Here is a 26,547-nt window from a genome sequence, read left to right as displayed (position 1 = left end):
GCCTTCACGTAATCAAGCATCTCTGGAAAAACATGAAAATGACTGTCCACCAAGAGGATGAGCCGGTCATCCCCAAGATGACCCCTATCACGACTAAATATATATCTTTGATAACTGTCCTTCTGTCTCCTTGTGAAGTTGCACTTTGGCTCATGCCATTTGTTGCGGTTGTTGATTTTTTAAAACAGTTTTACAAGTGGTTTACGGCTTGTATGTAAAGTTCAGTCCAAAATCTGAGAGCACTTTCCCATTCAAATGAAGGCAAATGTTGTCTCAGCAGTTAACTCCCTCCTAGCGTTGGCTAAAGAGCAAACACAAAACTTAATTCTTTATTGGACCAGCGATATCAGAGAAAAGTCTATCAATGATGTTTACGGTCTTAAATCAACCAAAACCCCTTTTTATTAGGATTCATTAAGTGTGTTAATTTAAAGGGCCACACCTGTAGTTGAATGTGTCACTTCCGTGAAGATGGAGACTGAGAACGAAAAGTCAGGATTTGAGCAGAAGTCGAGATATTCCAGCTTTAGGTTTCTCACATAATTCAAGTTCCAAAAACTCGTTCCTACAATTCCCATAATGCAGCAGGAGTATCTTCCATTAGACCCTCTGTGCCTAGTACACACCTCTTTTTCTCTCCGCACATCCAGTTGGAGTAGTGCAGCCTTTCTGTTGTAGATCTGTGCTTCTCACTCCTGATACAGATAATCATCAGGGTTTGTTTTTTTAAACTGAACAAAAAGCAGAAATCAGTCCCTTTAAGAACCGTGACCTCGATAAGAGCAGGATGTTTCACAGATGAAAAGTGGACTCGCCTTCCTGAATAACCTCAAAAACATCTTTGACATTTCACCGCTGACATTTCTTGTTTTTTCCATCAGCTGACATTTACTGTGTTATTGATATTTCTATGATAAGTCAATATCTGTCACGCTATCAAACATAAAAAGAAACCTGCACTTACCCTCATTTTAAAAATACATCAACCCAGCATAACAATGGCCCAGTTACCTACTGACCCATTAATGCATTTCCTGATAGGATGATACTTATTTGGCAACAGAAGAGAGAGATAATAAATTAATCACGTCACTTGGAATGTCAAAATATTTCTTCATTGGGAGATTTAGAGCAAAAAATTTTCACAATCACATTTTCAACATTAGAATCAGGATGAAATGTTCCAATCAAAAATGTTCATTCTTCTCCAGTGTTGCTGGCATGAGGCAGAGCTCAGAGTGAGACTGTTTCCAGGCAGCAGACAATAATGAGCAAACTTATTGCAAATGAAATCCAAAAACCAGCATTGAATCACCAGATATAAAATTTCGAACATTTCTACCATGAGGATCTACGCTGACACGACAGGCGGCGGCGTGTGTGCGATTAGTGCAACGGCTCTCTGGAGTCGTACTCCTCGATGAATTTCTCCATGGCGTCCACGCAGCGCTTGCCGATGTCTCGGAGGTTCTCCTGCAGCGAGGACTGGATGAGATGTTCCAGGGACGGTTCCTTTTCTATGAGCATCTTTGTCACGAGGCCAAACATCTGACACTCCCGATAGTACACCTGTGGGACACACAAACACACACGTCCACGGTTTTAGGAGAAGGGAACAAGGCGTGTTGAGAAGCAGAAAAGTCGGAGTGTTGGAGGGGGAAGAGGAGAGAATAACACACGAGTTGATCGTTGTGTTTCCATTCACCACTGACTGAACAATCTGCAGAAACCTGACATGCAGATTGTTCACATGTATTGGGTGCGCCTGTGGACATGCTTTACATGGGCTACCTGTTGCCAGACTGCCCTTTCCTGCAGTGCAATCTGTAATCCTGCAACCATGGAGACATGAAAAGCAAGAGGGCATCTTTTCTATCAAGTGGGTGGAAACACACACACACACACACACACACACACACACACACACACACACACACACACACACACACACACACACACACACACACACACACACACACACACACACACACACACACACACACACACACACACACACACACACACACACGCACACGATGGAGCACAGCCTCACGTGATGTCTGTCACATTGAAGACGGCATTAATGCACGTGTTGCAGCCTCTTGTGGTGCAGGTGAGCTGAGATACACAGCCTCACTTTAACTTTCTGCTCAGACACAAAAAATAAAAGCCAAACACCATCAATCATGTCGCGCAATGAATAAGACCCACTTTGTCAGGCTCGCCAAAGTGAGGATAACAATGACAGTCGAGATGCCTCAGGCTCAGCATTTCAAAATGGATGTTGACTTTATTTTCTTGTCTCCTGTCTCCCAGCACTTTCTAAGATCTTTACTCTGACGCCCGTTCTCTAATCCCAGCTTCTCTTATCTCCTCTCCTCTCTTCCTCTAACTATCCCCTCTCCCCAGGTATGTGTGTGCGTGTTTGTGTAATGAAACCCTCCCACCTCATCTATCTCTCTCCTCTTCTGCTGGATGGCTCTGTCTCGTGTCGGCGTCTGGCTCGCAGTTAAAGGGAGCTCCCGGTCTCTGCTTTGTTCCTTTTCTTTGCTTTCGCTTCCCGTGTGATCGCTCTTCTTGCTGTGACTCCTGTCGTTCAGACAAACCTGCGAAAAATTTAAAAAAAATAAAAATGAGGCAGGAGTTGGACAGTAGGAATGAGACAGTTGGCTAAAAGCATCGGTGCAAACGTTAACGATGACTGGGCTGCTATTGACCAGAAGATGACTCAAGTGAAGATCCACCATGTCCACTTCTTAGACACGCATTAGAAATTCAGAGTTTGTTCGGGCTGCATATGTATTCAGTGGCAAACAAAATGGCAGCACAAGGGCGATAAGTACCAAGAGTCAGACTGGTACCACTTCCCAATGAGTAGCAGTTCACAAAGGTTTTATAAATCACAGACGCTGCCTTTATTAATGGTAATAAATCATATGTTGAGGTAATAAACCACTAATGGGAACAGCATCTTGGTTTCCAGGCTGTGAAAAGCATAACCTATGATCAACCGACTAATGCACTTCACACAACTCCTTATTTATTGTCAGTATTTTAATAATAACGATGGCGTGCACATGTAAAGTTAAAGGAGTGACTCATAATGAGGAAACCACAGATCATTTTCACTCAACTCTGCAGTTTCCCTCAGCTCTGCAGAGCCTTTTCGTGTCTTTGAGCTCTTTGTCTTGGTTTAACTTTGAACTCTGTCGAGGTTATTTTTAACCCATCCATTTGTTTGTAAACAAGATTACCACAAAACCTGGTGGAGGGACGTGGTATGTGTCAGGGCACAATCTGAGGGAGCATCTATCTTCACATTGGGTTTTTTAACAATTTCCCAGAGAATATTTGATGGATCATGATGAAAAAACAGGCAAACACACACACTGATATCTCTGAGTGTGTTATCTGCTGCAGCTTGGTCTACTGAGTCTCTTTTTAGCTGTTTCACTGCTCACATCAGTGTTTCCAGACGCAGCAGGCAGCTGTTTCTAGCAAAAAAAAACACTTGTGCGTGCACTACCTGCTCAGCACCAAATGGCAGACACACTAGAGATGGTTATGACACAAATGAGGGCAAAATCTGCTGTTTTGCCAAAAACATTGATCTAGGAAGCAGTGCAGTGGTGACCCAGCAGGTTACATATTAGCCTGTTTTACAGACATGTCTGTGGAGGAGGGGATCGTTGTTATTCCACTTCCCTCCGTCCCTGGGCTCCAGGGTTACACAAGTGCAACTAAGCAGAACACCACATGAATTATGGGACAAAGTGCAGGCTGCTTATTTGCACAATGGTTGTTAAACAGTGAACTGTGACCAAGCTTTGACACACCCAGCGACGGACAGTGACTTCGCATCATTTCCTCACAGCCTCTGGTCTTCGCCATAGACTGTACAAAGATGGACGACAGGACAGTCCCCCCTAAAAGTGAAGCAAAATCATCTTGATCACCCCCTGGTGGCTGAATTAAGTAAAGATCATAACCCCTGTCTCCTCCATGTTAGTGGATAGGACATGGACCAGAGGTTCAAGTCAAATACATTTTTCTCAAAAATGGTTTCTCTCATTTTATTTGTTTTTTCTGATGCTCATTTCCCCAAGTTTGATTGTAATTGATTAATCGATGCTATAAAAACAGGGTGAAACATCACGAGTGACAACTGGGACTGACTTGCGATTTGTCGAGTGCGTGTATCACTGCAGCTCCGCAGCTAAAGATGACAGCATCTGAATCAGGGATATTGTGGCTTCATTTCTGTAAATCAGGAGGAAGTGGAGACATGTCGTCCATCCTTATATACAGTCTATGTAGCCTGCGCCATTAGGTGTTGATTATCATGGAGCATTTAGCAGCTAAAGAGCGAAACATTTCCTCAGGAGATAATGAGAAGCAAAAACAGAGACAAACAAGTGACAACTGTTCGTTGCATGGCCAGAAAAATAACTCTGAATAATGTTATGTTGAACACATTTGCCAAATCAACTTTATAGGGTGATAACATTTCAATATTGTATTTGCATCTTGTTTCCTCTGCCTCCGAGTAACTCAAAGTTTACTCAAAGGACTAAAATAATCACTTACCTTCCAGTCTGCAGTATAAATATTTCAGAACTAACCACCACTGAACTCAAGAGCTAGCTAAAAAAAAAAAATCCACTATAGAAGGACATGTCTCACAACCTGGCAACCCACTTACTTCTGCTCTACGAAGCATGAGAACCATATTACAAAGTGGCTGAGAGTTAGAAAAGTTAGTTGCACAGACTCGTTAAAACTGACGGTGGTTAAATGTAGATATAAATCACACTAAAGAGGTTATATATTTTGTAACCGATTACACTGAAGAATACTGATCTGTTTTAGTGTTGTGTTGGCAAAGTTGCTGAGGTGAAACATACTTTAACAGCATCTGTAAACATGAACAACTAACAGGCCAAAAAGAAATTAAAAAGAAGGTTGTGGTAATAAAAGAGCCATTAATCACGGATGTGTACCTGTGGGCAGTTCACACTAACAACAACAACGATGCGGTCTGAAATATCGACTGTGGAAAAACACTCAGCCAAACTTTGAATTCTCTTCGTCTCATCACTCCAGCAGTGACCAGCTGTGATTCATCGTGTGCTGCTCTTCTGCTCGCTGCGTTCAGCTCGGCCAAACAACGTACGTGAGCTTTTGATTTCAGCCTTTTCAACAGCTAAGTCAGTCTTTACTCTTCACCCAGAAACATCTAGTAGGTTCTAGACTCATTAGTGGGTTCAGTTGTTTAGTTGATTAACAGAAGAAAATTATGAGGAACAACTTTGATTATTGATTGAATAATTTTTCAAGCACCAATCATCCTCTTGTTCCAGCTTCTTCAGTATTTTGTTTTATGAATCCCACACTTGAGGTTTCGACTGTTGATCAAACAAAATGAGACATTTCAAAATGTCAGTTTCAGCTTTAGATCATTGTAAAGGGGGTTTTCAGTATTTTACTACAATACGCAGACAAAAGAATAAGATCAACAACTTAATTGACAACTGTTAGCTGAAGCCAATATTTGTGCAATCTTTTATCAGCTTATATATTTGACATGAGAGAAAATGTAAACTACATTCACAACTAATATCTATTGTCTCTGAGAATGAATCTGCCAATTATTCTCTCAATTAAAACTTTTTTTCTATAAAACGTCCCAAAACTGAAAAATACTCCTGATCAGACATATTTATGAATGTGAGGGCTCCAAACAGTGTCAGAGGAGGCTCAGTGAGAGATCACACAGACTAACCTAAATGTGCGTGATTTGGTTAAAGTGAGAGTTCAGAGATAAAGTAGTTTTGTGGAATTTCGCAGTTTTTCCCAATTTCTCAAACAGAAATGAACGAGAGCCTTAGAACAGACATTTCTCTGTTTTTGATGGAGTCAGAAATGATGTCAAACTGAATATTTCAGTATCTTTGCTCAACTGTCAAATGTCTATGAAATCAAATAACATAATCGTGATTTCATAGCTATACTGACATGGAGCGAGGGCAGGCCCACAGTCTTCTGACATCTATAACCCATCTGAGCTCACAAGTCAAAAACTAAATTAACTATTAAGTGATCAGTGAATCCTTACAATTGAAAACCTGGAACCATCAAATGTTTGGAGTTAGGGCTTGAAAGATGAAACAATCCATTTCAAAATCATTGCTGAATGATTGTGTTTTGATGGAGCAGCCAGGATTAGTCAGTTTAATTCACACTCTCTAATTCTCACAGAAACTGGCTTTTCATTCCCATCCCTGATGTCTTCAAATGTTTTCCATTTCAAAACATTTCATCAGGAAACTGTCAAAAAAAAAAAGCTCCTTCAAAATCCCAAGAGAATTGAGACTGTGTTGCCCTACATCACTTTGATAGTTAAAAAGGAAACATGGGATTGAGTCTTTTTCAAGGAACAGAGGGACAAGTTTATTTATCCACAGTTTTTAACAAAATGGAAAAGCAGAGTAATTTTTCTGCTGGCGAACTTACAGTGAACTGTGTGTCCTTGTCTCTGCTGGAGACGGACCTGGGCAGGAACGGTCTGGAAACTGGAAAACAGACAAACCAGAAGGTCAACACAACAGCACAACAAGAGAGTGTGAGAGTACAATCTAAAAAAAGAACGACTGATACATGGTACTGGAGTTTTCTTATTTTTATTTACCACACCTATAACCGACAGCACCGATAGATTCATCTTTATCACGTTTACAGCCTCCTAATCATCCTCTCTTTCTCTTCAGAATCAAAAGAATCAGGGTTTAAAACATGACAGTTCCCCAAAAGTGAAGCCAAAGTGTTGATCGCCACCTGGTGGTTAACTGCAGTATAGGTCATAAGCCCGGTCTCCTCCATGTTAGTGGATGGGACATGGACCAGGCTAAAAACGCAAAGTACATGTTGAATACATTTTTCTCAAAGATGGTTTCTGTTTATACCACACTGGTGTATGTTCAAAGGTTCACTTTCTGTATAGGGTTTAAATTATTTAATGCCATAAAAACAGGCGGAAACATCAAGGTTGACACATGAGACAGACTCGGGATTGGTCGAGCTCATGTTTTGTCCTACAGCAGAGCAATTTTTCTGCTAGTGAACTCCGCCTTCTCAATGTTAGTGTATTGGACACGGACCAGACATAAAGGTCAAAGTAGATGTTTAATACATTTTTCTCAAAGTTGGTTTCTGTCTTTTTAGGTGGTTCTGATCACACTGATGTTGGATCAAGAGCTCGTCTTTCATATAAGTTTGGTTTTCATTAGTCATTTGATGCTATAAAAACAGGGGCAACTGTCATGATTGACAGCTGAGACTGGCTCCTGATTGGCCGAGCACGTTTATCGACGGGACCTCGCTACCACAGCTTCATCCAGTCACCGCTACTGCGCACACTCTGGCGCCAAAATGTGCGACACTGGCAGCGTTGGTATCTGGAATATTTCAGTTTAATTTTAAGATGGTGGGAGGAAGTGGAGACGTGTCGTCCATCTTAATGTACAGTCTACAGTTTAAAATCAATATAAATTAAAGCAGAACCTGCTGATATTTCATAAAATTTGCATTGCAACATTGGACTGCAGTATTCCTATGTGAAGCAATATCTTTGTCACGGCTCATTATATACTGCTCTCTCTCTCTCTCACTTTCTCACTCTCATATACACACAAATCAGCGATGAGTCACCATCATCTCACCATCACTCAGGCACACACAAAAAAAACCCTGTTCCACACTCACACATACACAAACACACACCTCCACAGTGCTGCAGTGTGCGCACAGATACAGTGCCTGGATGCAAGATGAAAAACACACACGGACACACACAGTAGCTGAGGCTCGGTTGTGAAAACAACATAACAAACCACTTTATACCAGAATAACACATCAACAAAAATATGAAACACTGATTTCATGATTAGTGTAAAAACCGAGGAAACATAATCAGATTCAAACCCCTCCTGTTCCCTGATGAGGTCATTTTCAGGTGTAAAACAAATCCACCTGCGACCGACTCCATCGCAGTTTACATGAGATAACCTGAGGCGTTTGCTGTCAGTGGGTTGACCGCTATCAGCTCCACCTGTGACATAATCCGTGTAGTGAGTCCAGGAAAAGCTGCTTAGTGATGGGCCTTATGTAACACTGGTTTGTTGCTACCACACTGTGACTATAACCACCACAAACCACAACGAGCAAAAGCCCTCCAAACGTTTGTAATGCAAAGTGCTGCCTCTGCTTGTTTATACTGTCACCCGATGGCCGTTTATCAAAGTGCAAGTAAATACTGTCGAGCTTGTAGAGTATGTAAATACTCTGGATATGCATATATAGAATGTTAATATATGAAGAGGAGACAGTAAAACTGACCATCTGTAAATGTTTGATATTTGTAGGAGCTTGTGAGAGTGTGTGTGAATAAAGAAAGAGAAGTGGATCTGTATGTCTGTTTTCTACTCTCCCCTTCTCTACAGATTTTATAAATGTGGATGATGTGCAAAGACTCTCTTGGCTGTTTACGTATGAAACATATGAATTAGACAGTTATCGGGAGAAAACCTGGGAGAAGAGGGGAAAAAAAGCTCTTCATCAACTCAAGTTATAGATTTAATAATTCAGTTTTTTTCCTACATCTTTTGTATGTGTTATACCAGAAGAAGATGAATGTGCTTGTGAATTAGGGATGTATTGTAATCCCAAGAAGGGATGGCCCAGATGCAATAGCAAGATAAGGGTTATAGTTTACATCTAGTACATGCACTTCTCTTATTGTGTTTTTTGTTGATGAAATATAGAAATACAAAAAAGATATAGGAAACAAAATATATAAAATACGCAAAAAATAAGAGAAAGGGAAAAAAGGAAAGCAAAGAAAAAACAAGACACAGACAGACCCCATCCACCTCTTGATCCCTCGGATCCAAGCCACTAACTCTTAAGGAATATGAATTTGGAAGTTTATTGAGGTTTATTGAGAATAACCTTATTTCTTTACTTTGTGCTCGGAGGTTGAACTGAAACAGGTGAGATTCTTCCCCTAAATGTACTAAAAGTACTTTTGGACATATTGTGTACATTTTCGCTTTATAAATGTTTAAATGAGCTGAAGTGTGTGTGTTAGTTTCTTTTTCTGCAGACACAGACTTACTTTTGCTTTGTTTTGGGCATGAACTTCCGTCAGCGTTCTCTCTCCACTCGTACCGGCCCGTCTCCTTCTCTCGCTCCCTCTGTGCGCTGTGGTGAGGTTTGGGCTGGAAGTGGTCTCTCTGGTTGAGGTGGTATTGCCTCTTGTTGACAAAGCCAGGTTTGTAGAACGAGTGGTCATCCCTTGGAAAACTGCATTAAAAACAAAACGTTCATAGCATCCATGATAAACCTTGCTGTTATCATAGATCATTTTAAGGCCATTTTTGTTATTTTCTGTGTCAGACGCACCGAGGTTTGTAGAATTTCCCTCCAAACTTTGGTTTGTAAGAATTGGACGACCAGGCCCTGGGTCTGGTGGGACTCTGAACTCTTCTGATCGGCCTCGCCTCGCCCTGAATCCACAGAGGTAAAACCATTAGAAACACTGTGGTGTTTTACAAAGAGCAGAACAATGGTACAGTCTAACAAAAGGTTCTTTTGAGACGTGACATGTAAGAACAGGCCGTACCTGAGAGGGAGACAGAGAGGTGTGAGTGCGCTTCATGTCATCAGAATCATCAACACAGTCCCTGTGCCACAACTTGGAGGCCTGGAGGAAGCGAAGTCAATTAAAGGCTATTACACAGCCAAGATCAAAGGCGTGTCAGTGATCTTGATTTGGCATTAATCTTGCCTTTGACCATTATTTTCCTTTTGACTGCGCATGCACTGCTGACTTCAAAGTAAAAAGCTTGCAGTTTAAAGCTTACAGCTTATTACTGTAAGAACAGTACAAACCTCATCCACAGTCATAAAATCACTATAATCAATCACTTTATGACATGGTCTATTTAATGGTCATTTTAAGAATAATATTAAAAAACAGGAGAAAATTATTATAATAATAATAATAATAAATAAAAATAAAATAATAATTAATAAAAATATATTATTATTATAATAATAATAATAATAATAATTGGCCTGAGCACATGCTTTGGTGAGGATTTGAGGGCTTTAATTTGTTGTTGAATCCTTTGATGCTGATAATGCAGGAGTGGAGTTGTTTGTTGACGGCCCAGCATCAAAGGATTCATGGTCCATGTATGTCCAAGATACAGAACCTCGTGTTTTGATGGCGTGTAATCAAACTTTGACGCCATGCCACGCGCCACGGTCACACCGTGTGACGAAAAATCGATCTTTGAGGTAGTTTTTATCTCCATCTTGTTTAGATGACACTCTGATGAAAGCCCTGGGACAAGTTCGTCAAAGTAAAAATGTGAATAATGGCCAAAATGGCCACTAAATGCAAAATGGCGGGCTTCCTGTTGCTTTTTTCTAAGTGCACCTCCAGACTTTTTTGTTTGTCTGGTCATGATACACCTGTGTATCGATTTTTGTGAAGATCGGTCAATGTGAACGCGTTCCAGGGGGCGCGGGGGCGCTGTTGAGCCATTTTGCCATGCCCATTTAAAATTACTCCAGAATACGTACATTTTCACCACTTTCTAATTTTCGGCAAACTTTGGTAACTATTTCAGCATGTTAAAGCCCTCAAAAAGCCAATTCATTTGCCTGAAAAAAATACAAATAATAATCCTTACAATTTCAGTAGGGCCTCCCACTGTCTCCTACTGTTCGGTGCTCGGGCCCTAATAAGGTGTTACACTACAGGCAGAATATGTAATTGGAGCAGAAATAATACGTGGAATGAGAAAAATAATCCAAGACTAAAGATCGTTTTCTCCTATTTTGATATTTGCTTAATAAATTTGGTCATTTTTAAAAAACAATCAACGTCGAACACTGCTGCTTTTCTTTATTTGAACCTGCATATATATGGTTTTTGACTGTTTATCAGACAAAAGCAATTTGAAGACGTCATTTAAGGTAATGGGAATTTCTGAAACGTATTTTTCACTATTTTCTGGCCTTCAATAATCTATTGATAAAAAATGATTATAAGAATAATAACATGTAAAAATAAAAGATACAATATTGATATGATAAAAAATATTGCAGAAACATTGATTGTAGTTTTATTTTTTCAGTGGTACGCGTTCATTCTGTACATTGATGCCCTGTAGCAGGAGAGTAATGCATTCCTACGCCACACACTCCCTATAGAAAACCACAGAGTGATACATACTTCTAAAAATAGCCGACCACACGTTTCATTATGCAGCCTCTTGTGTGTGAAACTGCAGTGAAATAAAATGTATCATTAAAACCCAGTGACCCGAAGAAGAAGATTGCACCAACCAACCATTATTTTAATCATATACGTCTGTGTGTGTCGTACTCAAGAATTGTTTCGAGATAAAAAAAATTGTTTCATTTCAGTCGATATTGATCATTATCAAGATAAATATCACGAAGACAGATTTTAGCTCCTGCGTGGAGGCTGTACACTTAAAGAGCAAATCATTCTACACGTCTGAGGTAGATCTAGTGTTGTACCTCCTCACTGACTGAGGTAAAGTTAGTTCATTCACTCTGGATCACAGGACTCTCACTTATGGACCATCAATAAATCCCTGTTTGAATAGTAAAAAGACAAAGACAAAATGTGACCAACTGACTCCGAATCAAAACTGAATTGTTTTATTAGCCTAGAAAAAGAAGACACACCCCTTTTGACAATTTTTAATATTATAATATAAATAAATGTAACAATTATTAATAATATTAATATCCATTTAATTATCAGAAGCAATATATATACACTATGATTGTTGGTGAGTATTTATATACGCTCTATGATTGTTTGTGAGTTTTTATATACGCTATGATTGTTGGTGAGTTTTTATATACACTCTATGGTTGTTGGTGAGTTTTTATATACGCTCTATGACTGTTGGTGAGTTTTAATATACTCTCTATGATTGTTGGTGAGTATTTATATAAGCTCTATGATTGTTGGTAATTTTTTATATACGCTCTATGATTGTTGGTGAGTATTTATACACGCTCTATGATTGCTGGTGAGTATTTAATTTCGCTCTATGATTGTTGGTGAGTATTTATTTACGCTCTTTGGTTGTTGGTGAGTTTTTATATACGCTCTATAGTTGTTGGTGAGTTTTTATATACGCTCTATGGTTGTTGGTGAGTATTTATATATGCTCTATGATTGTTGGTGAGTTTTTATATACGCTCTATGATTGTTGGTAAGTTTTTATATACGCTCTATGATTGTTGGTGAGTATTTATACACGCTCTATGATTGCTGGTGAGTATTTAATTTCACTCTATGATTGTTGGTGAGTATTTATTTACGCTCTTTGGTTGTTGGTGAGTTTTTATATACGCTCTATAGTTGTTGGTGAGTTTTTATATACGCTCTATGGTTGTTGGTGAGTATTTATATATGCTCTATGATTGTTGGTGAGTTTTTATATACGCTCTATAGTTGTTGGTGAGTTTTTATATACGCTCTATGGTTGTTAGTGAGTATTTATATAAGCTCTATGGTTGTTGGTGAGTTTGTAGATAGTATATATGTTGTATATACTATATACGCTCTCTCTCTCGTTCAGCTCGTGGGCTTTACCTTGCTCTGATGCGCGTCCTGCGCTCGTGCATGATCCATCTCTTCCTGTTTTGCTGTTTGTTTGTGAAGAATACCAACACGTGCTCCAACACACCCGGAAGCAAGTGAACGACCTGTTATCGTCCGTTCATCTCCAAAGTAAAACTTTCTGTCTTCAGTCTGAGTTGAGAAACTTCAGCTCGCACTTTAAATGGCTCGTGAGAGTTGAGACTCAAACAAGGAAGTAGCGCAACAAGGTTTCACTTCCTTTTCTCCACAGTCAGCCAATCAGCGTCAGGATGAGTCAGACACGAAGTAAATAAATACACGGATTCGTCTCATTGGGACGCGCATGCGCAGTGCCAGCATCTGTCACACCTGTCCACACCTTTCTTTCGCCAGACGGTGGCGCTCTTCAACATTTAGCAGAGGAGCTGATTGACAAAGGCTGTGTCTGAAGTCACCCACTAATTCACTAACCCCTGCTTTATTTGATATACTGACTATATATAGTGACCTCTATACCTTTTATGTCTATTTATTTGTTTTTATTGCCATTTATTTTTGTGAAGTACTTTGTAACCTTGCTAGATAACTGTTAAACAAATAAAGTTATTATTATTATTATTATTATTATCATTATTATTATTGTTGTTGTTATTATTGTTGTTATATAGTGATTAGTGAGTTTTTTCAGACACAGCCACAATATATAAACCTGGTTATAATATGATGCTTTAGCACAAAAAAAGCACAAAGTGTTTGTCCAATGGAATTGTTTATATATTTATCTATATGCTTTAACCAATGAATGTATTCCTCCTGAGCAGCATACGAATGTACTGTATGTGTATATATATATATATATATATATATATATATATATATATATATGTATAATATACCCAGCATATGCACTGTTAATGTTAAATAAAACAATCCTTAAACCTACTGTGCAGCTCTCAGCAATATAAACCTGACTTGCAGAAATGTATAATCAGTGTCGAGTGTATGTTCAGCCCACATGAGTATGTTGTAGGGATGTTTATCCGTGCAGTGTCTTGTCTACAAGTGTTGAAAAGAAACATGTGTATCTCTGGTTAAAAGAGACAAAAAGCTCCATGTTCACATAACTTTAACTCGGCTCTGAGGACCTAACTACTACAACAGAAAACAACATCTGGACTGAGGGGATGCAAGAGCCTGAAAGCATTTTAGTTTTTCTAGTGCAGGTAATAATATAGTGAGCACAAAGAATAGCTGAGGCCACCGCATGCTGGGGTTTAGTGTTTCTGTCTCCACCCATTTTCTCAGAGAGAGAGAGAGAGAGAGAGAGAGAGAGAGAGAGAGAGAGAGAGAGAGAGAGAGAGAGAGAGAGAGAGAGAGAGAGAGAGTATTAAAACCAGACAACCTAAGATGCCTTGGAGTAGTTCAGTCTGTCTCTTCGGTCTGTGGCAGATTTAAACCATTCATCAGAGGTCGGTTTGTGAAGGTAATCCTGAAACAACGACATGATACTGAAGCTGTTGGGATTGTGTTCTTCCGTCTGCTATTTGTGTTTGGGGTTGGGAACTTGCAGGAACAGGTTTTCGTTCTTGTCGGGTCAGTGTCAGTAATTGTTGCGTGTGAATGCTGGGCCATGCTTGCTCTGTGGGCCTTCCTGTTATAATGAGGAGAGGTATAGTCAGCCTGAAACTACACTTTCCTTGGATTGACACAGTAAAACTGCTGAATTCAACTGCCTCATTGCAAGAACAAAGCCAGAAAAACTTGTGCCGGCACCTAACTTCATTACAGGTGTGTTTCCACTGGGTTTCTAGATTATTTTCTTGTGCCAAATGCCAGCGTTGAGGAGGAAAAATTCAAGGGGGAGGGGAAACAAGAGGCCAACACAGATGTTCTCAGCTTTTTGAATTGTGTTTTCTTCATGGCTGATTTTGATTGACAAACTTTTTCTTCATGAAACAGGACATGGCATCTTTTTTTCAGCATCAACACTGATATCACCCTGGCATCATTCTCCCTCCTGAGTCCCTGCTGAATCTCAGTTTGAAGCACCAGGTCGACAGGAGAAGACATGAGGTGAGGATGACAGAATTGGTATGGCTTGGTTTGGTATGGTATGGTATGGTGTGGTATGGCATTGTGTGGCATGGCATGGCATGGCATGGCATGGCATGGTATGGTATGGTATGGTATGGCTTGGCATGGCATAGTATGGCATGGCTTGGTATGGTATGGCATGGTGTGGTAAGGCATGGTATGGTATGGTATGGTATGGTATGGTATGGTATGGTATGGTATGGTATGGTATGGTATGGCATGGTATGGTATGGTGTGGTATGGTATGGCATGGCATGGTATGGTTTGGTATGACATGGTTTATATGGGTTTTGCTCTAAATAAACTACAGTTCCCATGTTCATTGTCATACAATTACCTTTTGGATCAACAGCAGAACAACAACAGCAGAGGAACAAACTCAATAAAGCTACACAGTGAATACAATCACTTCACTATGGTTTTGGCCTTTTCATTAGTTTGCTTGTCAAACATAGAAAATCGCCAGACTCATAAAAACTGCCCGTGTGCATCTCTGCTCTTAAAACAATCTAATGCAGAACATTTATGTTGTACAGGGTGCAAAAATTCTCGAGGGGGCAGATTCTACAGGAGTTTCGTCTCGGCTGCCAGGCTCTGGCTGCCGATAACAACAGGGGCTTTAAAAAGGAGTTTGAGGTAACTAGTTCAGAAATTGAACTTGTATTAGATCCGTGATTTATGAAAGGAGACACGTCTGCCATGAGTGCTGATGTCTTTGGTTCTGTGAAGGAGCTGAATGATGTTGGCAAAGACCTTCCCACCAGAGCGGGGGACTCAGAGGTCAACAGAGAGAAGAACAGATACCCCTTCATTCTACCATGTAAGAGCAAAGCGTCTCCCACTAGAACAGAGTCATCTATAGTGTGTCAAGCGATGATGTGTGAGACTTTAATTTGCTTTTCATTTTCTGACTAACGCAGACGACCACTGCCGCGTGAGGCTGTCCATTCAGAACTCCGTTCCACACACTGACTACATCAACGCAAATTTTGTGCCTGTGAGAACTCGTTCACTTCCTCCGCTGAATTGATTACTTTCACAACTCTGCCTGGCTGCCGTGCATCTGTCTGCATGACTCATGATACACTGTGTATGTGTATGTATTCAGGGTGGAGGATCAGAGAGAGACTTCATCTGCACCCAGGGTCCTTTGCATAACACCATGGCCGACTTCTGGAGGATGGTGTGGGAGCAAAACGTCAGGATAATCGTCATGGTGACAGCTCTGAGACACAAGGACATAGTAAGAACGGCATTCTCAGTATGTGTGTGTGTGTGTGTGTGAATTACTCATGTTATGGGGACCTAAATCTGTTTACAGTCACAAAAATGGAGACTTGTGTTCCTAATGTCATTTTTGGAGAGTGGTTTTGATCTTCTCATCTAATTCTTGGCAAGAGAATCTGGAATAGAATTTCTCAACAAGTCAAAAATACCTTTAATATCTTGATTTAAAAAAATAACATTGTCCCATATTTCTTTGTGTCCAGGTGCTGTGTGATAAATACTGGCCCGTGGAACGAGGGACAGTTTATCACGGGCTGATCCAGGTGACAACAATGACCTGCAAACAAGGTCCAGATTATTTTATCACCACCATTAACCTCAGACAGGTGAGAGAAAGATTCATCCATCATCCTGTCTGGTTGCTTTAAACTGCTGCTGTGCACTGACCGTACCAGTGATCAATCACAGAGAGAAATACGTCCCTGTGGTTGGATTTAAGGAAAGTGTTGGTGTTTCAGAGAGACTGTCCGACAGACAGGATAATCACACACTACTACTATCATTCCTGGCCGGACCGGGGCATCCCTAAAGACTCATCCTCTCTGTGCGCCTTCACTGACCATGTGCGGCTGCACTTGGAAGGCATTCCTTGCCTGGGGCCGTCTGTGGTGCACTGCAGGTCTGACCTCTGACTTCCACTACTTTTACTCTTCCATTACTCACTTCTAATAATCAGTTAGAGTCAATCCGATGGTGCATGAGACTGTGTTTAAAGTCGATGCTGTCACTATGTGTTTCAGTGCAGGTGTTGGGCGCTCAGGGACGTTTGTGACACTGTTGTGGTTGATGCAGTTGTGCGCTCGGGGCATCCAGCCGGACATCCGCTCTGCTGTGGAAGATCTGCGGCTACATCGAATGTGGATGGTCCAGAATCTGGTTTGTACAGTCATGACACTCACCTTCAGTAGAAGAAGAATTGAGATATTTTACTGGAATAAAAGTAGCAATGACAATGTTACTACATCACCAGAACAGGAAAATATACTTTCTCAAAAGTAAAAGTACTTGTTTTAACCTCTACAGATGTAAAAGCTCTTATGTTGACATATTTGAAAACAAGTACCTTTTTTGCAAAATTTTCAAGAATTATTAGTGAAATGTGTCAATAATATACAGGAAAAATGTCTGTTACAGTTATATCAGTAAACTACTCAAATATATTATTAAATTATTGCTTGTGTAAGGAACATGTGAGCAGAATCTCACTGATGTAGCCGGTGGAGCTCATTAGGATTAATTAGCTTAGCATCAAGACTGGAAGCCGTGAAATTAGATCCAATCTTTATGCTAAGCTGCTGATTGTAGCTTCATATTTAATGGACACACAAGAACGGTATAAATCTCCTTATTGAGCGTTGGCAAGAAACCAAATAACCTCTCAACATGTCAAACTAAATCAAAGCATTAAACTCATGCCCTCACCATGAAATAATGCTGTTAATTTGAGGAGTAACTACATGTATACAGTATGTAGTAAATTTGATGTTATACTCGTTACTATACGTGTGCAGCGATTCTGTATTAATATTATGACTGGTGACAGCTTGGTGACATACTCTGCTTATTTAAAAAAGCCAAATATATGTAATATCCTGTTAAATGAGCCATATTCCAGTTTGGATTGCAGTAATCACTACATTTAAACACATACTTGTAAGTCACTCACTCTCATGAATCAAATTGCTCTCCATGACTCTCATAAATCTATCATCTCCATGCTCATTAACACTGTGCGCTCACCATTACCTGCTCATTCTTTGTGTGTCATCAGGAGCAGTACATATTTGTGCATCAGTGTCTGATGCAGTGGCTCATCGGAGGAGCAGGGAGAACCACAGCAGGGTGAGAGAACAGAAATAAGCTCCCAGCCAGCACCAACACACACCACATTCAATTTCAGCACCGGCAGCATGTTATTAGTCAATGTAACGTAGGATGACATTTTAATTGGGCGTCTTTTCTTTCCGAGCAGCCCACAGATTCAGGGAGCCGGTTCGAAAATCAACCACCCCGTTCAGGATCAGCCTCAGAGCTCAGGACAGGGAGAGCGAACGGGGAGGAGACGACAACACCGCCAGAGACAGAAACCTCCGTCAGAGCCGCAGCAGAACACAATACAGCAGATGTTACACCCTGGGAACCTGCTGAGGAGACTGCTGCCCTCCTCATCCCTGTTAAACCCAGGCTCACACACCCCCTGAACTCACATACCATTAAGCTTAAGGTACAAAGACACAAACAAGAACAAAATGCTGTCATGCAGCACCTGAGGACATGCACTGCAGAAATAATGCTGAGTGCTCGATGAGGACAGGCCCTGCAGGCAGAAAACTGGTCTGACGACATGCAGATAAACGCTGAAGAAACCAAAGACGCAGCTGTTTGTAAGCGCACCTCAAGGGAAAATTAAATTACCACCTGCCTTTCAGGTCCAACGTGTTACTATGCTATGAACTACTTACAAGATTCATGGGAACAATGAGACATTATCTGTAAACAATAATGGTGCAAGAGCACGAGGGTCAGGTACATTTAAACAAAACCTTGTGTTAAACTCAAAATGTCTTGTGTGCACCAAAATGTATGTTTTTTTAATATTTTTTACCTCCATTGCTGATAAAGTGATTTCTTTTATTCAGAAAAATCATTGTGCATCTTTATATATTTCACACGATGCGGTTTGTATGTAAGGATGCATGTGCAGAATATATACTGTACTTGCTAGAAAGGCAGACACATGGTATCGTGGCTGTACAAAAAGGTCATGTTTCAAAAACACACAGGCACTGCCATTCTCCTTAGATGACTGAAACCCTTTACAGTACATGAAGGAGCTATGAGTATAATACATTATAGAACATTAAGGGCTATCCCGCTTCTTAAGAGTCTTTCATTATGTAATAACCATGTATGATACAATAGAATCACTCTTCAGGTTGAGTTCTGGGGTTGGTGATGGACTGAGGAGGATCCAGCAGCCGTCATCATCCTTCACCCTCCTCCTGCCACATCGCCACCATGCGGCAAATGCTAGTAGCTGCAGGTCAAGTTCATGACACTGTGTAGTAAGAGTCCATAACAGTGAATTCCCGATGAGATTCGGTGCTGCCGCTTCGTGCGTCTGCGCGTGACCTCAGGTCAAGACAGACGAGTGAAATACAAAGAAAGTTCACACAAATGAGATTTTAGCCTGTTTGGCTAATACAGTCTCTATACCACGGAGGTATTCACTGTGACACTTAACGGTGACCAAGGCCGACGAGGGGAAGAAGCAAACAAGGAGGGATGTCTAAGAAAGGGGGAGTATTGCGAGCCAACCCCAGTGAAAATATATTGGACGTACATTACAGATTAAAAGAAAAGGGGTGAACGGAAATGTAGAGTTGTTCCAGACTATTGGTGAGTAGAGCCAAGAGTTCAATTAACATTTAAATTAGAGTTCAGGTCCAATAAAATGATTAGACGCCACATCCTTTGGTCAAAACAAAGGGATGACTGAGCGATTGCCTCAGTAAGACAAATTATTTTCTATAATGTTGGTATGTGTATGTACAGTCCGTGTTTAAGATTTGCGGACACTGAATGTATATAAGCAATTACATGCCACCCTTACAGACCACAAGAGGGTGTGAGAGAATAGAAAACTACTCGATTAGCAGTCAAAGGCTGGGTGAAGAGGAAGAGTCGAGTCCGTTTACAGTTCTCTTCCTGTCACACTAGTGCATGCCCTCTGACATGTTAATGACTTCCTGGATATCGCGGATGACGAGGATGCGGGCGAGCATCTGCTCCAGCTGTTCTTTTGAGATTGGCTGGGTGGAGTACCAGATGGGGCTGTTGGGAGCCACCACAGGCTCGGGAGTCAGGTAGAAGGTGTCGTTGCGACCTTTAGCACTCTGTGGACTGACAGGAGAGCAGATAGAACACAATGTGAGGACACTTCTAGGATGAGCTTATTAATGAGGATGAGGTTAGTTTCACCCGTCTCTGCCTGCAAAAAATATATTTAATACTTTGTGAAGGAACTGAAGTAGGAAGTGTTATTTTATGTAAAACATCTTATGTCTGTTTAATGCCAGAGACAGCAGATAAGAGTCAGTGGAAAACTTTACTCTGCAGTGTTGTTTATCATTACTGTATCATATAAACATACACTGAGTGCCCATTCAGTATGTATTAATAATCTGCCTTCCACATGTATGCAAATGAAAAGGCCCCAAAAAAACATCAAAAAAAGGAAACCTTCAGTTTGATCAAGTCTGGCACAACACCACTTTTAATTATGACCTCAGTAATAAACATAATTTAATCTACACCTTAAAAATTAAAATTAAATTGATGAGTTTTGAAAGAGAGTTCAAGGCGGACCTGTTGGATTTGATCACAAGACAATATGGGTGTTTGATCACAAGACAATATGGGTGTTTTTACACAATTTTACACAACAAACCAGCGAAAGCCTAAACTAAATCCGGCCATGGTGTTAAAATTAACCTTTTAAATGTGGAGATGATTACTGACATGAACAACCCAATCTGTGTTTTTTTTCTTTTTGTTTTTTTCCAGTAGAAATGTTCTCCAAATTCACCAGTTGTGAAAGATGCTGCATATTCGTCGAGGCAGCAAAGGCCAGAAAGGTTATTTGTCTTTATTCCTTGACATAATGTTAACACACACACAAAAAAAAATTCAAGGTTTTTGAGGAGAAAAAAAAAAATTATAAGGCAACCATGTTTTGTCAGTTGCCTAGCAACAGTGCTTTCACAAGTTTAGGTGCTTGAACATCAACTGCACATGTACTCCACCTTGCATGTCAATAAAAAATGATTTAATTCAAAAGGTAGCAGCAGCAAGGTAGAGTGACGACATGGTAGCATAGATATTTTACCAGTTTTTTTTTTTCTTACCAATTGTTGATTCTATTTCACACTAGCTGAATTAATGTTTTTATTGCGTCTACTTAATAAAGACACTTGACAATCATTTAATCATGTTAGATATTTACCATTTGAAGAGGTAGAAATCGTAGAGTTTGATGGGGCACCGCAGTGGGTTATCTGGGTCCTCCAGCTGCTCTGAGTACATGTCATCTGTCACTGAACAAAAAAAACAAAACATTCAGTAGGAAAATGATTAATTATCTTTAAATATGTGGTTTCTCTCTCAGACACCCCAGCACAAATCTAATTCATGTACGTTGCTACCTTTCTGTCCTATGAACCTCTCTGTTGACTTGAGGTACCGGATGCTGGTGCTCTTGTCTTTGGGGTTGTTGGGACTTTTTCTGGTGTGTCTGAGCACCTTAGAAAAGGCCACTTTTAGATGCTGATCCACTGTTCTTAGGTGAAAATACCTGAGAAGAAATACAGTGTTTAGTCAGTGATATATGGCTGCAGAGGGGTGATACAGAGTAATTATAGCAATGCCTTTTGTAGACTTTTTGGCAGATATTTGAGTTGGAAATGATTTGTTCAAGATAAAGGGGACTTGAGGTGCCAAGTATGTGCATTTCTGCATGTCTGTAAATGAACATGCTAGTGTTATGTTGCTGTCTAGATGAAAAGATAATGATTTGCTCTTATGTCCAGAAGTATATAATGACAATACTGTGCACAGCTTTAGAAATATCATTCTCGTGTGATGACAGAAGAAACTGCTACATGTGGGAGTGCTGTGAAACTCACTTTGTGTTGAAGAACATAAGAGTTGTGAGCAGTGTTGAGGGTGAATGAGCTCCCAGCTGTTTACATTCCCAAAGCATCTCCTCCGTCACATGACTGGGTATGATGTAACCTGGTATGAGGTTAAGAGCAGCTGATGAAGAACAGGCAGTTTATGAAACTGGGCAAGCAACACAGAATATATTAGTTACAAGGAAACACACATCCTCTTGCATTTGTCCACAATGTCAAAATATATTAAGTAACTTGATTGTTGTTGGCCAGAAAGGCCAGTACAATCCTCCCTCCTTTAAAACCATGTGTTCCATTGCTCAGTCTAAGAACACATAGAGGTGTATAAACTGAAGACCAGTATTGAGAATATTTTCTATAGAATTGTAAGATAAGTGAATATTTTCATAAACATAAATGAGAAATTGTACAAAACATAATATGTAGAAAATAATCAAATCTAACACTGAGCTTTGCCTTTGGTGACAAGTACTGGCTAATGATCCAGCATCTCCTCGACTGACTCAACTTTATCAGCTGCATCAGACCAACTCTCAACAGTTGGAAAGATGCTCTTTTCATTGTGCATCTCTTATACCAACATTTCTTTATAACATTTCAAGCTGAGGAGACGCCTCTCTGTAAATGCTTTCCCATCTTCTTATAGCATTCTCCTGCTTTGTGAGCATCAATTACTTTAATTTTTAGAGTGCTACAAAGCTTAGTGCAGCCCAAGGCTGTTGATATTTTGGACATGATTTAAGTAGTATTTAAAAAGCTTTGAAAATTGGCCTTTCCTAACCAGGATTATGTACAGACAAAACCTCAAACAAATGAGGTCTGAGACCTTGGTGAAAATTTCCTAAGAGCTCGAATCTCCCTGCACTTTGCTCATTTAAATCTTAAAAATAGTACAAAACTAAAGTAATACACTAATCTTGCGAAATTTTTTGAAAAGAATGTTTCAGCTTTAACTTTGTCTCTTAAATGTGTATCGTAACAGAAATTTTGACCGGGTGTTCCCAAACGCATCATGCCTAAAGTTTTAAGCTCATTATAGAGGAACACACATTAATGATCCATGCTATATTTGATTAACATATTTTTTCTCACCTAGCGGATGAACGGATGGTCTCCAAGGCTCCAGGATCTGGTGCAGACTGTGAGCGAAGCGGGTGTAGTACTGATCCGAGAAAACGTCATCCACACGGCCGTTATCGAACAGATACTGGAAAGAGAACACACAAGGAAAGATGCCGTTAAACAGTGTTTCTACACCACAACCAACAGTAAGTATGTTGTGTTTGTGCGGATAGTAAACTTACTTTTTGAATGCACAGAAATACATAGTAGAGAACATCAGACTCGTAAGTCTCCCCTTCCATCCCCCGAGCGTCTGTTGTCATCATAGACAGGCCCATGCAGAGCTCAGCGACTGCACATGACACCAGGTCTTCCTGGAAACGTAGTGCCTGACGTCCTAAAATATACACACTCATCTGTGATCGGGTTGACATGTGAGACGCCAGAACATAAATTATTATTTTGACACTCCAATAAACACTGTGTGTATGCACTTACGGCCAATTGGGGCCAGTTTAGTACTGTCTGATTTCTCAAGCTCTGCATTTTTTCGTTGAGCCCAAAGCCGCCACACTTCTAGCCCCTCTTCAGGCTTCAGCGTGGCTGGCAGCAGGAGCTCCTGCACCTGCACTTGCTGTTGGCCATCTACCTCTGCTACCACCGTCTGACCCTGCACCTACACAAACACAACATGATTAACAAGTGCAATAAAGATATACATGTCTACTGGTAGATATGTATAAAAGACCAAATGGTTCAACAAATGCTATTACCTGTAGCTGCTGTGCTTCCTGCGCTGACAGACCCTGCGTGTGCAACACCTGCTGCTGTGGGTCCCAGATGAGGGACTGTGTAGCATTGGAATAACCCTGTACAGACACCGGGATGTGAATGTTTCCATTCATCAGCTGGGCAGGGAACAGCGTGTTTGCAGCTAGTGTGTGCACAACTTCTTCCTGACCCCCCATTCCTCCAGAGCTTGTTATACTAGAAACAGCCTGCACTGTCTGACTCTGACTGACAGGGATTTTCAGCTTGTCACTTTCAATAGTGACTTGTGTTGGCATTGTGGTCATTGTTGTAGTGTTTGCCCCTGAAACCTGCACTGTTCCATAAGCCTCCTGGGGGATGGCAATGTGTGTCACCTGCTCCCGGCCTCCAGAGCCAGCAGGAGCAGAGTACACAGGGATTGTCCAAGTCTCACCTGTAGGACTGGTGATTGTGCCTGTGGCACTGTAAAGATGGGAACTGTCCACTGTTAGGAGGTCCGGCCGCAGTGACACATAACTTTGCTGCTGCCCCTGCCCCTGAGGGATAGCCAGGACTGTGGCTACCTGCTGACCAGGCAGGGCATAGGACACAGTGATGGGCATGTCCACCTTACGCTTCTTGGCTGGCTGGAGGACACCTGCTCCCTGGGATGTGGCAACCGTAGTTCCCAGTATCCTTCTCTCTACATTGTCCTGCTGTTGTGTGGGAGAGAGGGCCCCCACTGTCTGGATTTGGATCTGCTGTCCTCCTGCAACAGCTGCCACCAACTGGGCTTGCAGCTACGACAAATGGGAGGAAAATGATAACTGGTAACTGGTGACAAATTAACAATGCTGCAATTTTGTTGTGCATGCGTGTGCAGAGGTATACTTGTTGGTGCTGCTCCTCTGTAAGTTCCCCAGGCTGAATCAGATGTGCAGTAGTCACACCCTGTAGCTGTTGATGTGAACCAGAGGGCACTTGGAGGACCTGACCCAGCATCTGACCTTGTTGATGTCCCTGGATCTGCACCTGAAAATAGAGGCCAACATGAAGTTGAGCAACAATAAATTGGATAAGGAATAAGTGACCAACAACATTAAGGTGCATTAAAACAAACCTGAACTATCTGATGCTCTGTATTCTGCTGAACAGATTGTTGCTGAGACGTGGACTCTTGTATCTGTTGCTGCTGTGGCTGGACCTGCACCTGAACCTGCATTGTAAGACAGTGTCTGTCAAAGAAACTAATTTCAAGAACAGAAGCTTTTCACAAACAGCTTCTTAACAACTTAGAACATATTGATTTACCGGGCAGGCCAGTTCCAGCAGTGACCCCGCCACCTCTGTGCTGTCTGTGTAGATGCAATTAGCCTCCTGCTGGTAGACCATAGTGGTGGTGGTGGTTGTTGGGTCTCCGCTTGACTGGCTGAACTCCTGCAGAGCATCTGGACCCTTGCTGGCCAAGGACTCCAGGAACTCCTTCATGCGATGCTGAGGGATGCTCCGCGCTTTCTGCCTCACAAGCTCCTCGTAGGAGCCGGCACCATCCAGGGAGTTATTCATTGCTGCTTAAAGTGGCCTCCTCTGCAAAGGGGAACCTGCGGAAACGATAATTTAAGTAGAATTGTTTTTTTTAAAAATGGTATAATGCTCTTGTGCACGTATAAAAACAAAACATTTTGCACTGGTCTTTAGGTTTTAATGCCAGCTTTGTTTTTCAGCTTTTGTGTGTTATATCCTTGTAGTGTTTTATAATTGTATGTGTTTTTAGGGCCAGTTCAATATTCAACTCACGTTTATTCTGCATTATTACTCTGGGTCTTAGATGAAATGTCCTTGTGTAGTGTTTTTGTTGTTTGTTACACAATGTGCTGATCTGCAGCTGCTGTAGCACTTCGGCCAAATAAGAAATTCCCCATGGGGACAAAAAATATATTCGATTTGAAAACCTATTTGTAGTCACCCAATCAAAACAAAGTCCAGATTCAATGTTCATAAATTACAAATAACAGTGAAAGATACAGAGGGCATCAGTTGACACCTCTGCGTGTTTACAGTCTCACACACACAAGCTCTACGTCAACTTCCATCTAACAGATGCTAGTACGAAGGGGTTAATTCTGACTGAGGGTATACGAGCTGGGACAAAAGCGCGGTCACTTTCCAAATCCGACGCAGTATTCACAGCGGTGGTGGAAAGTGCAGCGCAGTGAAAAACACGCCAGATTTACTATGAATACGGTGCAGCGGGTCAAGAGGAGCTAATCAAACAGCTGATGACACAACGCGCTAGATTAGCCAGGTACACCGCTAACTAGCCGCGTGTTGTGTGCGGGCAAAATCCATCACAACAGTGTAGAGCAACGGACACTAATGCAGCGTGTCAGTGCGTGACAGTGTCTCCACTTGGTAACACATGGTGCGTGAGCTCAGATCCACAGAAAGAGGAGTTACCCTCCGAGGCTACGCCGACTGTATTTTTGTTATCCTCGCAGCTAGCATGCTAACGTTAGCGGGCGCGTTAGCTACCTCTTTTTCCTCAGCCGGGCCGAGGATCGAACCGCCCCCAGCCGCGCCTCTCTGCCCGCGAAAACAGCGCCCCTCTTCCGAGCCGCAGGGAAGCGAAGTGCCGGAGCTGCGTCTCTGCGGCCGCCTTATTCTTTATTTCTTGTGAATTTTCGTTAAATGGCTAAGTGTGGTTTTCTTTTTTGAAAGCCACTCATATTTCGCTGGGCGCCATCTTACAACAAGGGCACCTGACCAATGAGAGCGCGAGTTGTGACTCCGCCGTGTTCTCGCGGTGTTTCCGTCGCATCTTCTCGCGACAGGTGGCGGTTGAGGAGCAGAGCCTTAAAGGCGCCGCACGCTTACGAGGCCGCAGAACAGATGAGGAAGATGTCAGTCCACCTTAAAACACGGTTACAGCCGGACTCCAGCTCCTAGTGGTTCACTGACGTCTGGATC

At 41.3% G+C, this 26,547-nt stretch overlaps 3 protein-coding genes across 8 annotated transcripts; 1 reads left to right on the top strand and 2 right to left on the bottom strand.

Moving 5' to 3' along the window:
• Positions 1-1,093: 1,093 nt before the first annotated feature.
• Positions 1,094-12,983, bottom strand: LOC118111519 (periphilin-1). 2 transcript variants are annotated; one of them, XM_035160178.1, is made up of 7 exons: positions 12,707-12,982; positions 9,680-9,760; positions 9,460-9,563; positions 9,173-9,360; positions 6,514-6,572; positions 2,448-2,606; positions 1,094-1,569 (listed from the first exon to the last, which is right to left on the bottom strand). In XM_035160178.1, exons 1-7 carry the CDS (start codon positions 12,743-12,745, stop codon positions 1,387-1,389), a joined length of 813 nt encoding a protein of 270 aa, XP_035016069.1. In that variant the 5' UTR covers positions 12,746-12,982; the 3' UTR covers positions 1,094-1,386. The 2 variants fall into 2 exon arrangements, with proteins under 2 accessions (XP_035016069.1, XP_035016070.1); XM_035160179.1 differs by lacking the exon at positions 9,680-9,760 and having other exon boundaries at positions 12,707-12,983.
• A 1,059-nt stretch (positions 12,984-14,042) lies between these two features.
• LOC118110694 (receptor-type tyrosine-protein phosphatase V) lies at positions 14,043-18,692 on the top strand. Of its 4 annotated transcripts, XM_035158649.2 has the most exons (12): positions 14,078-14,177; positions 14,406-14,482; positions 14,654-14,767; positions 15,325-15,424; positions 15,518-15,608; positions 15,709-15,785; positions 15,897-16,031; positions 16,279-16,401; positions 16,534-16,694; positions 16,816-16,951; positions 17,847-17,917; positions 18,048-18,692. In XM_035158649.2, exons 3-12 carry the CDS (start codon positions 14,763-14,765, stop codon positions 18,274-18,276), a joined length of 1,128 nt encoding a protein of 375 aa, XP_035014540.1. In that variant the 5' UTR covers positions 14,078-14,177; positions 14,406-14,482; positions 14,654-14,762; the 3' UTR covers positions 18,277-18,692. The 4 variants fall into 4 exon arrangements, with proteins under 4 accessions (XP_035014538.1, XP_035014539.1, XP_035014540.1 ...); XM_035158647.2 differs by lacking the exon at positions 14,406-14,482 and having other exon boundaries at positions 14,043-14,177; XM_035158648.2 differs by having other exon boundaries at positions 14,064-14,482.
• Positions 18,693-18,818: 126 nt separating this feature from the next.
• Positions 18,819-26,353, bottom strand: LOC118110693 (transcriptional regulator QRICH1). Of its 2 annotated transcripts, none has more exons than XM_035158645.2 (12): positions 26,113-26,353; positions 24,892-25,181; positions 24,701-24,796; positions 24,472-24,612; positions 23,604-24,380; positions 23,329-23,506; positions 23,073-23,227; positions 22,861-22,975; positions 21,760-21,889; positions 21,280-21,428; positions 21,081-21,171; positions 18,819-19,978 (listed from the first exon to the last, which is right to left on the bottom strand). In XM_035158645.2, the coding sequence occupies exons 2-12, from the start codon at positions 25,144-25,146 to the stop codon at positions 19,792-19,794; spliced, it is 2,274 nt and encodes a 757-aa protein (XP_035014536.1). In that variant the 5' UTR covers positions 25,147-25,181; positions 26,113-26,353; the 3' UTR covers positions 18,819-19,791. The 2 variants fall into 2 exon arrangements, with proteins under 2 accessions (XP_035014536.1, XP_035014537.1); XM_035158646.2 differs by having other exon boundaries at positions 21,760-21,868; positions 26,113-26,352.
• Positions 26,354-26,547: the final 194 nt, after the last annotated feature.

The sequence above is a fragment of the Hippoglossus stenolepis genome, chromosome 6 (genome assembly GCF_022539355.2).
Source record: "Hippoglossus stenolepis isolate QCI-W04-F060 chromosome 6, HSTE1.2, whole genome shotgun sequence".
NCBI classification, from domain to species: Eukaryota; Metazoa; Chordata; class Actinopteri; order Pleuronectiformes; family Pleuronectidae; genus Hippoglossus; species Hippoglossus stenolepis.
Note: the sequence above shows the minus strand (reverse complement) of the source record. Positions and strands in the feature narration are given on the sequence as shown.

Coding starts and splice junctions, on each gene's coding strand:
- LOC118110694 (XM_035158647.2), top strand. Junction 16,695..16,815: donor CCGTCTGTGGTGCACTGCAG/GTCTGACCTCTG, acceptor TATGTGTTTCAG/TGCAGGTGTTGGGCGCTCAG. Junction 17,918..18,047: donor GCAGGGAGAACCACAGCAGG/GTGAGAGAACAG, acceptor CTTTCCGAGCAG/CCCACAGATTCAGGGAGCCG.
- LOC118110693 (XM_035158645.2), bottom strand. CDS start 25,146: ATGAATAACTCCCTGGATGGTGCCGGCTCCTACGAGGAGCTTGTGAGG. Junction 23,228..23,328: donor TAAACTGGCCCCAATTGGCC/GTAAGTGCATAC, acceptor TGTATATTTTAG/GACGTCAGGCACTACGTTTC. Junction 19,979..21,080: donor GATTTCTACCTCTTCAAATG/GTAAATATCTAA, acceptor CTCTCCTGTCAG/TCCACAGAGTGCTAAAGGTC.
- LOC118111519 (XM_035160178.1), bottom strand. CDS start 12,745: ATGGATCATGCACGAGCGCAGGACGCGCATCAGAGCAAG. Junction 6,573..9,172: donor ATGCCCAAAACAAAGCAAAA/GTAAGTCTGTGT, acceptor TCTGTTTTCCAG/TTTCCAGACCGTTCCTGCCC. Junction 2,607..6,513: donor ACAAGGACACACAGTTCACT/GTAAGTTCGCCA, acceptor AATTTTTCGCAG/GTTTGTCTGAACGACAGGAG.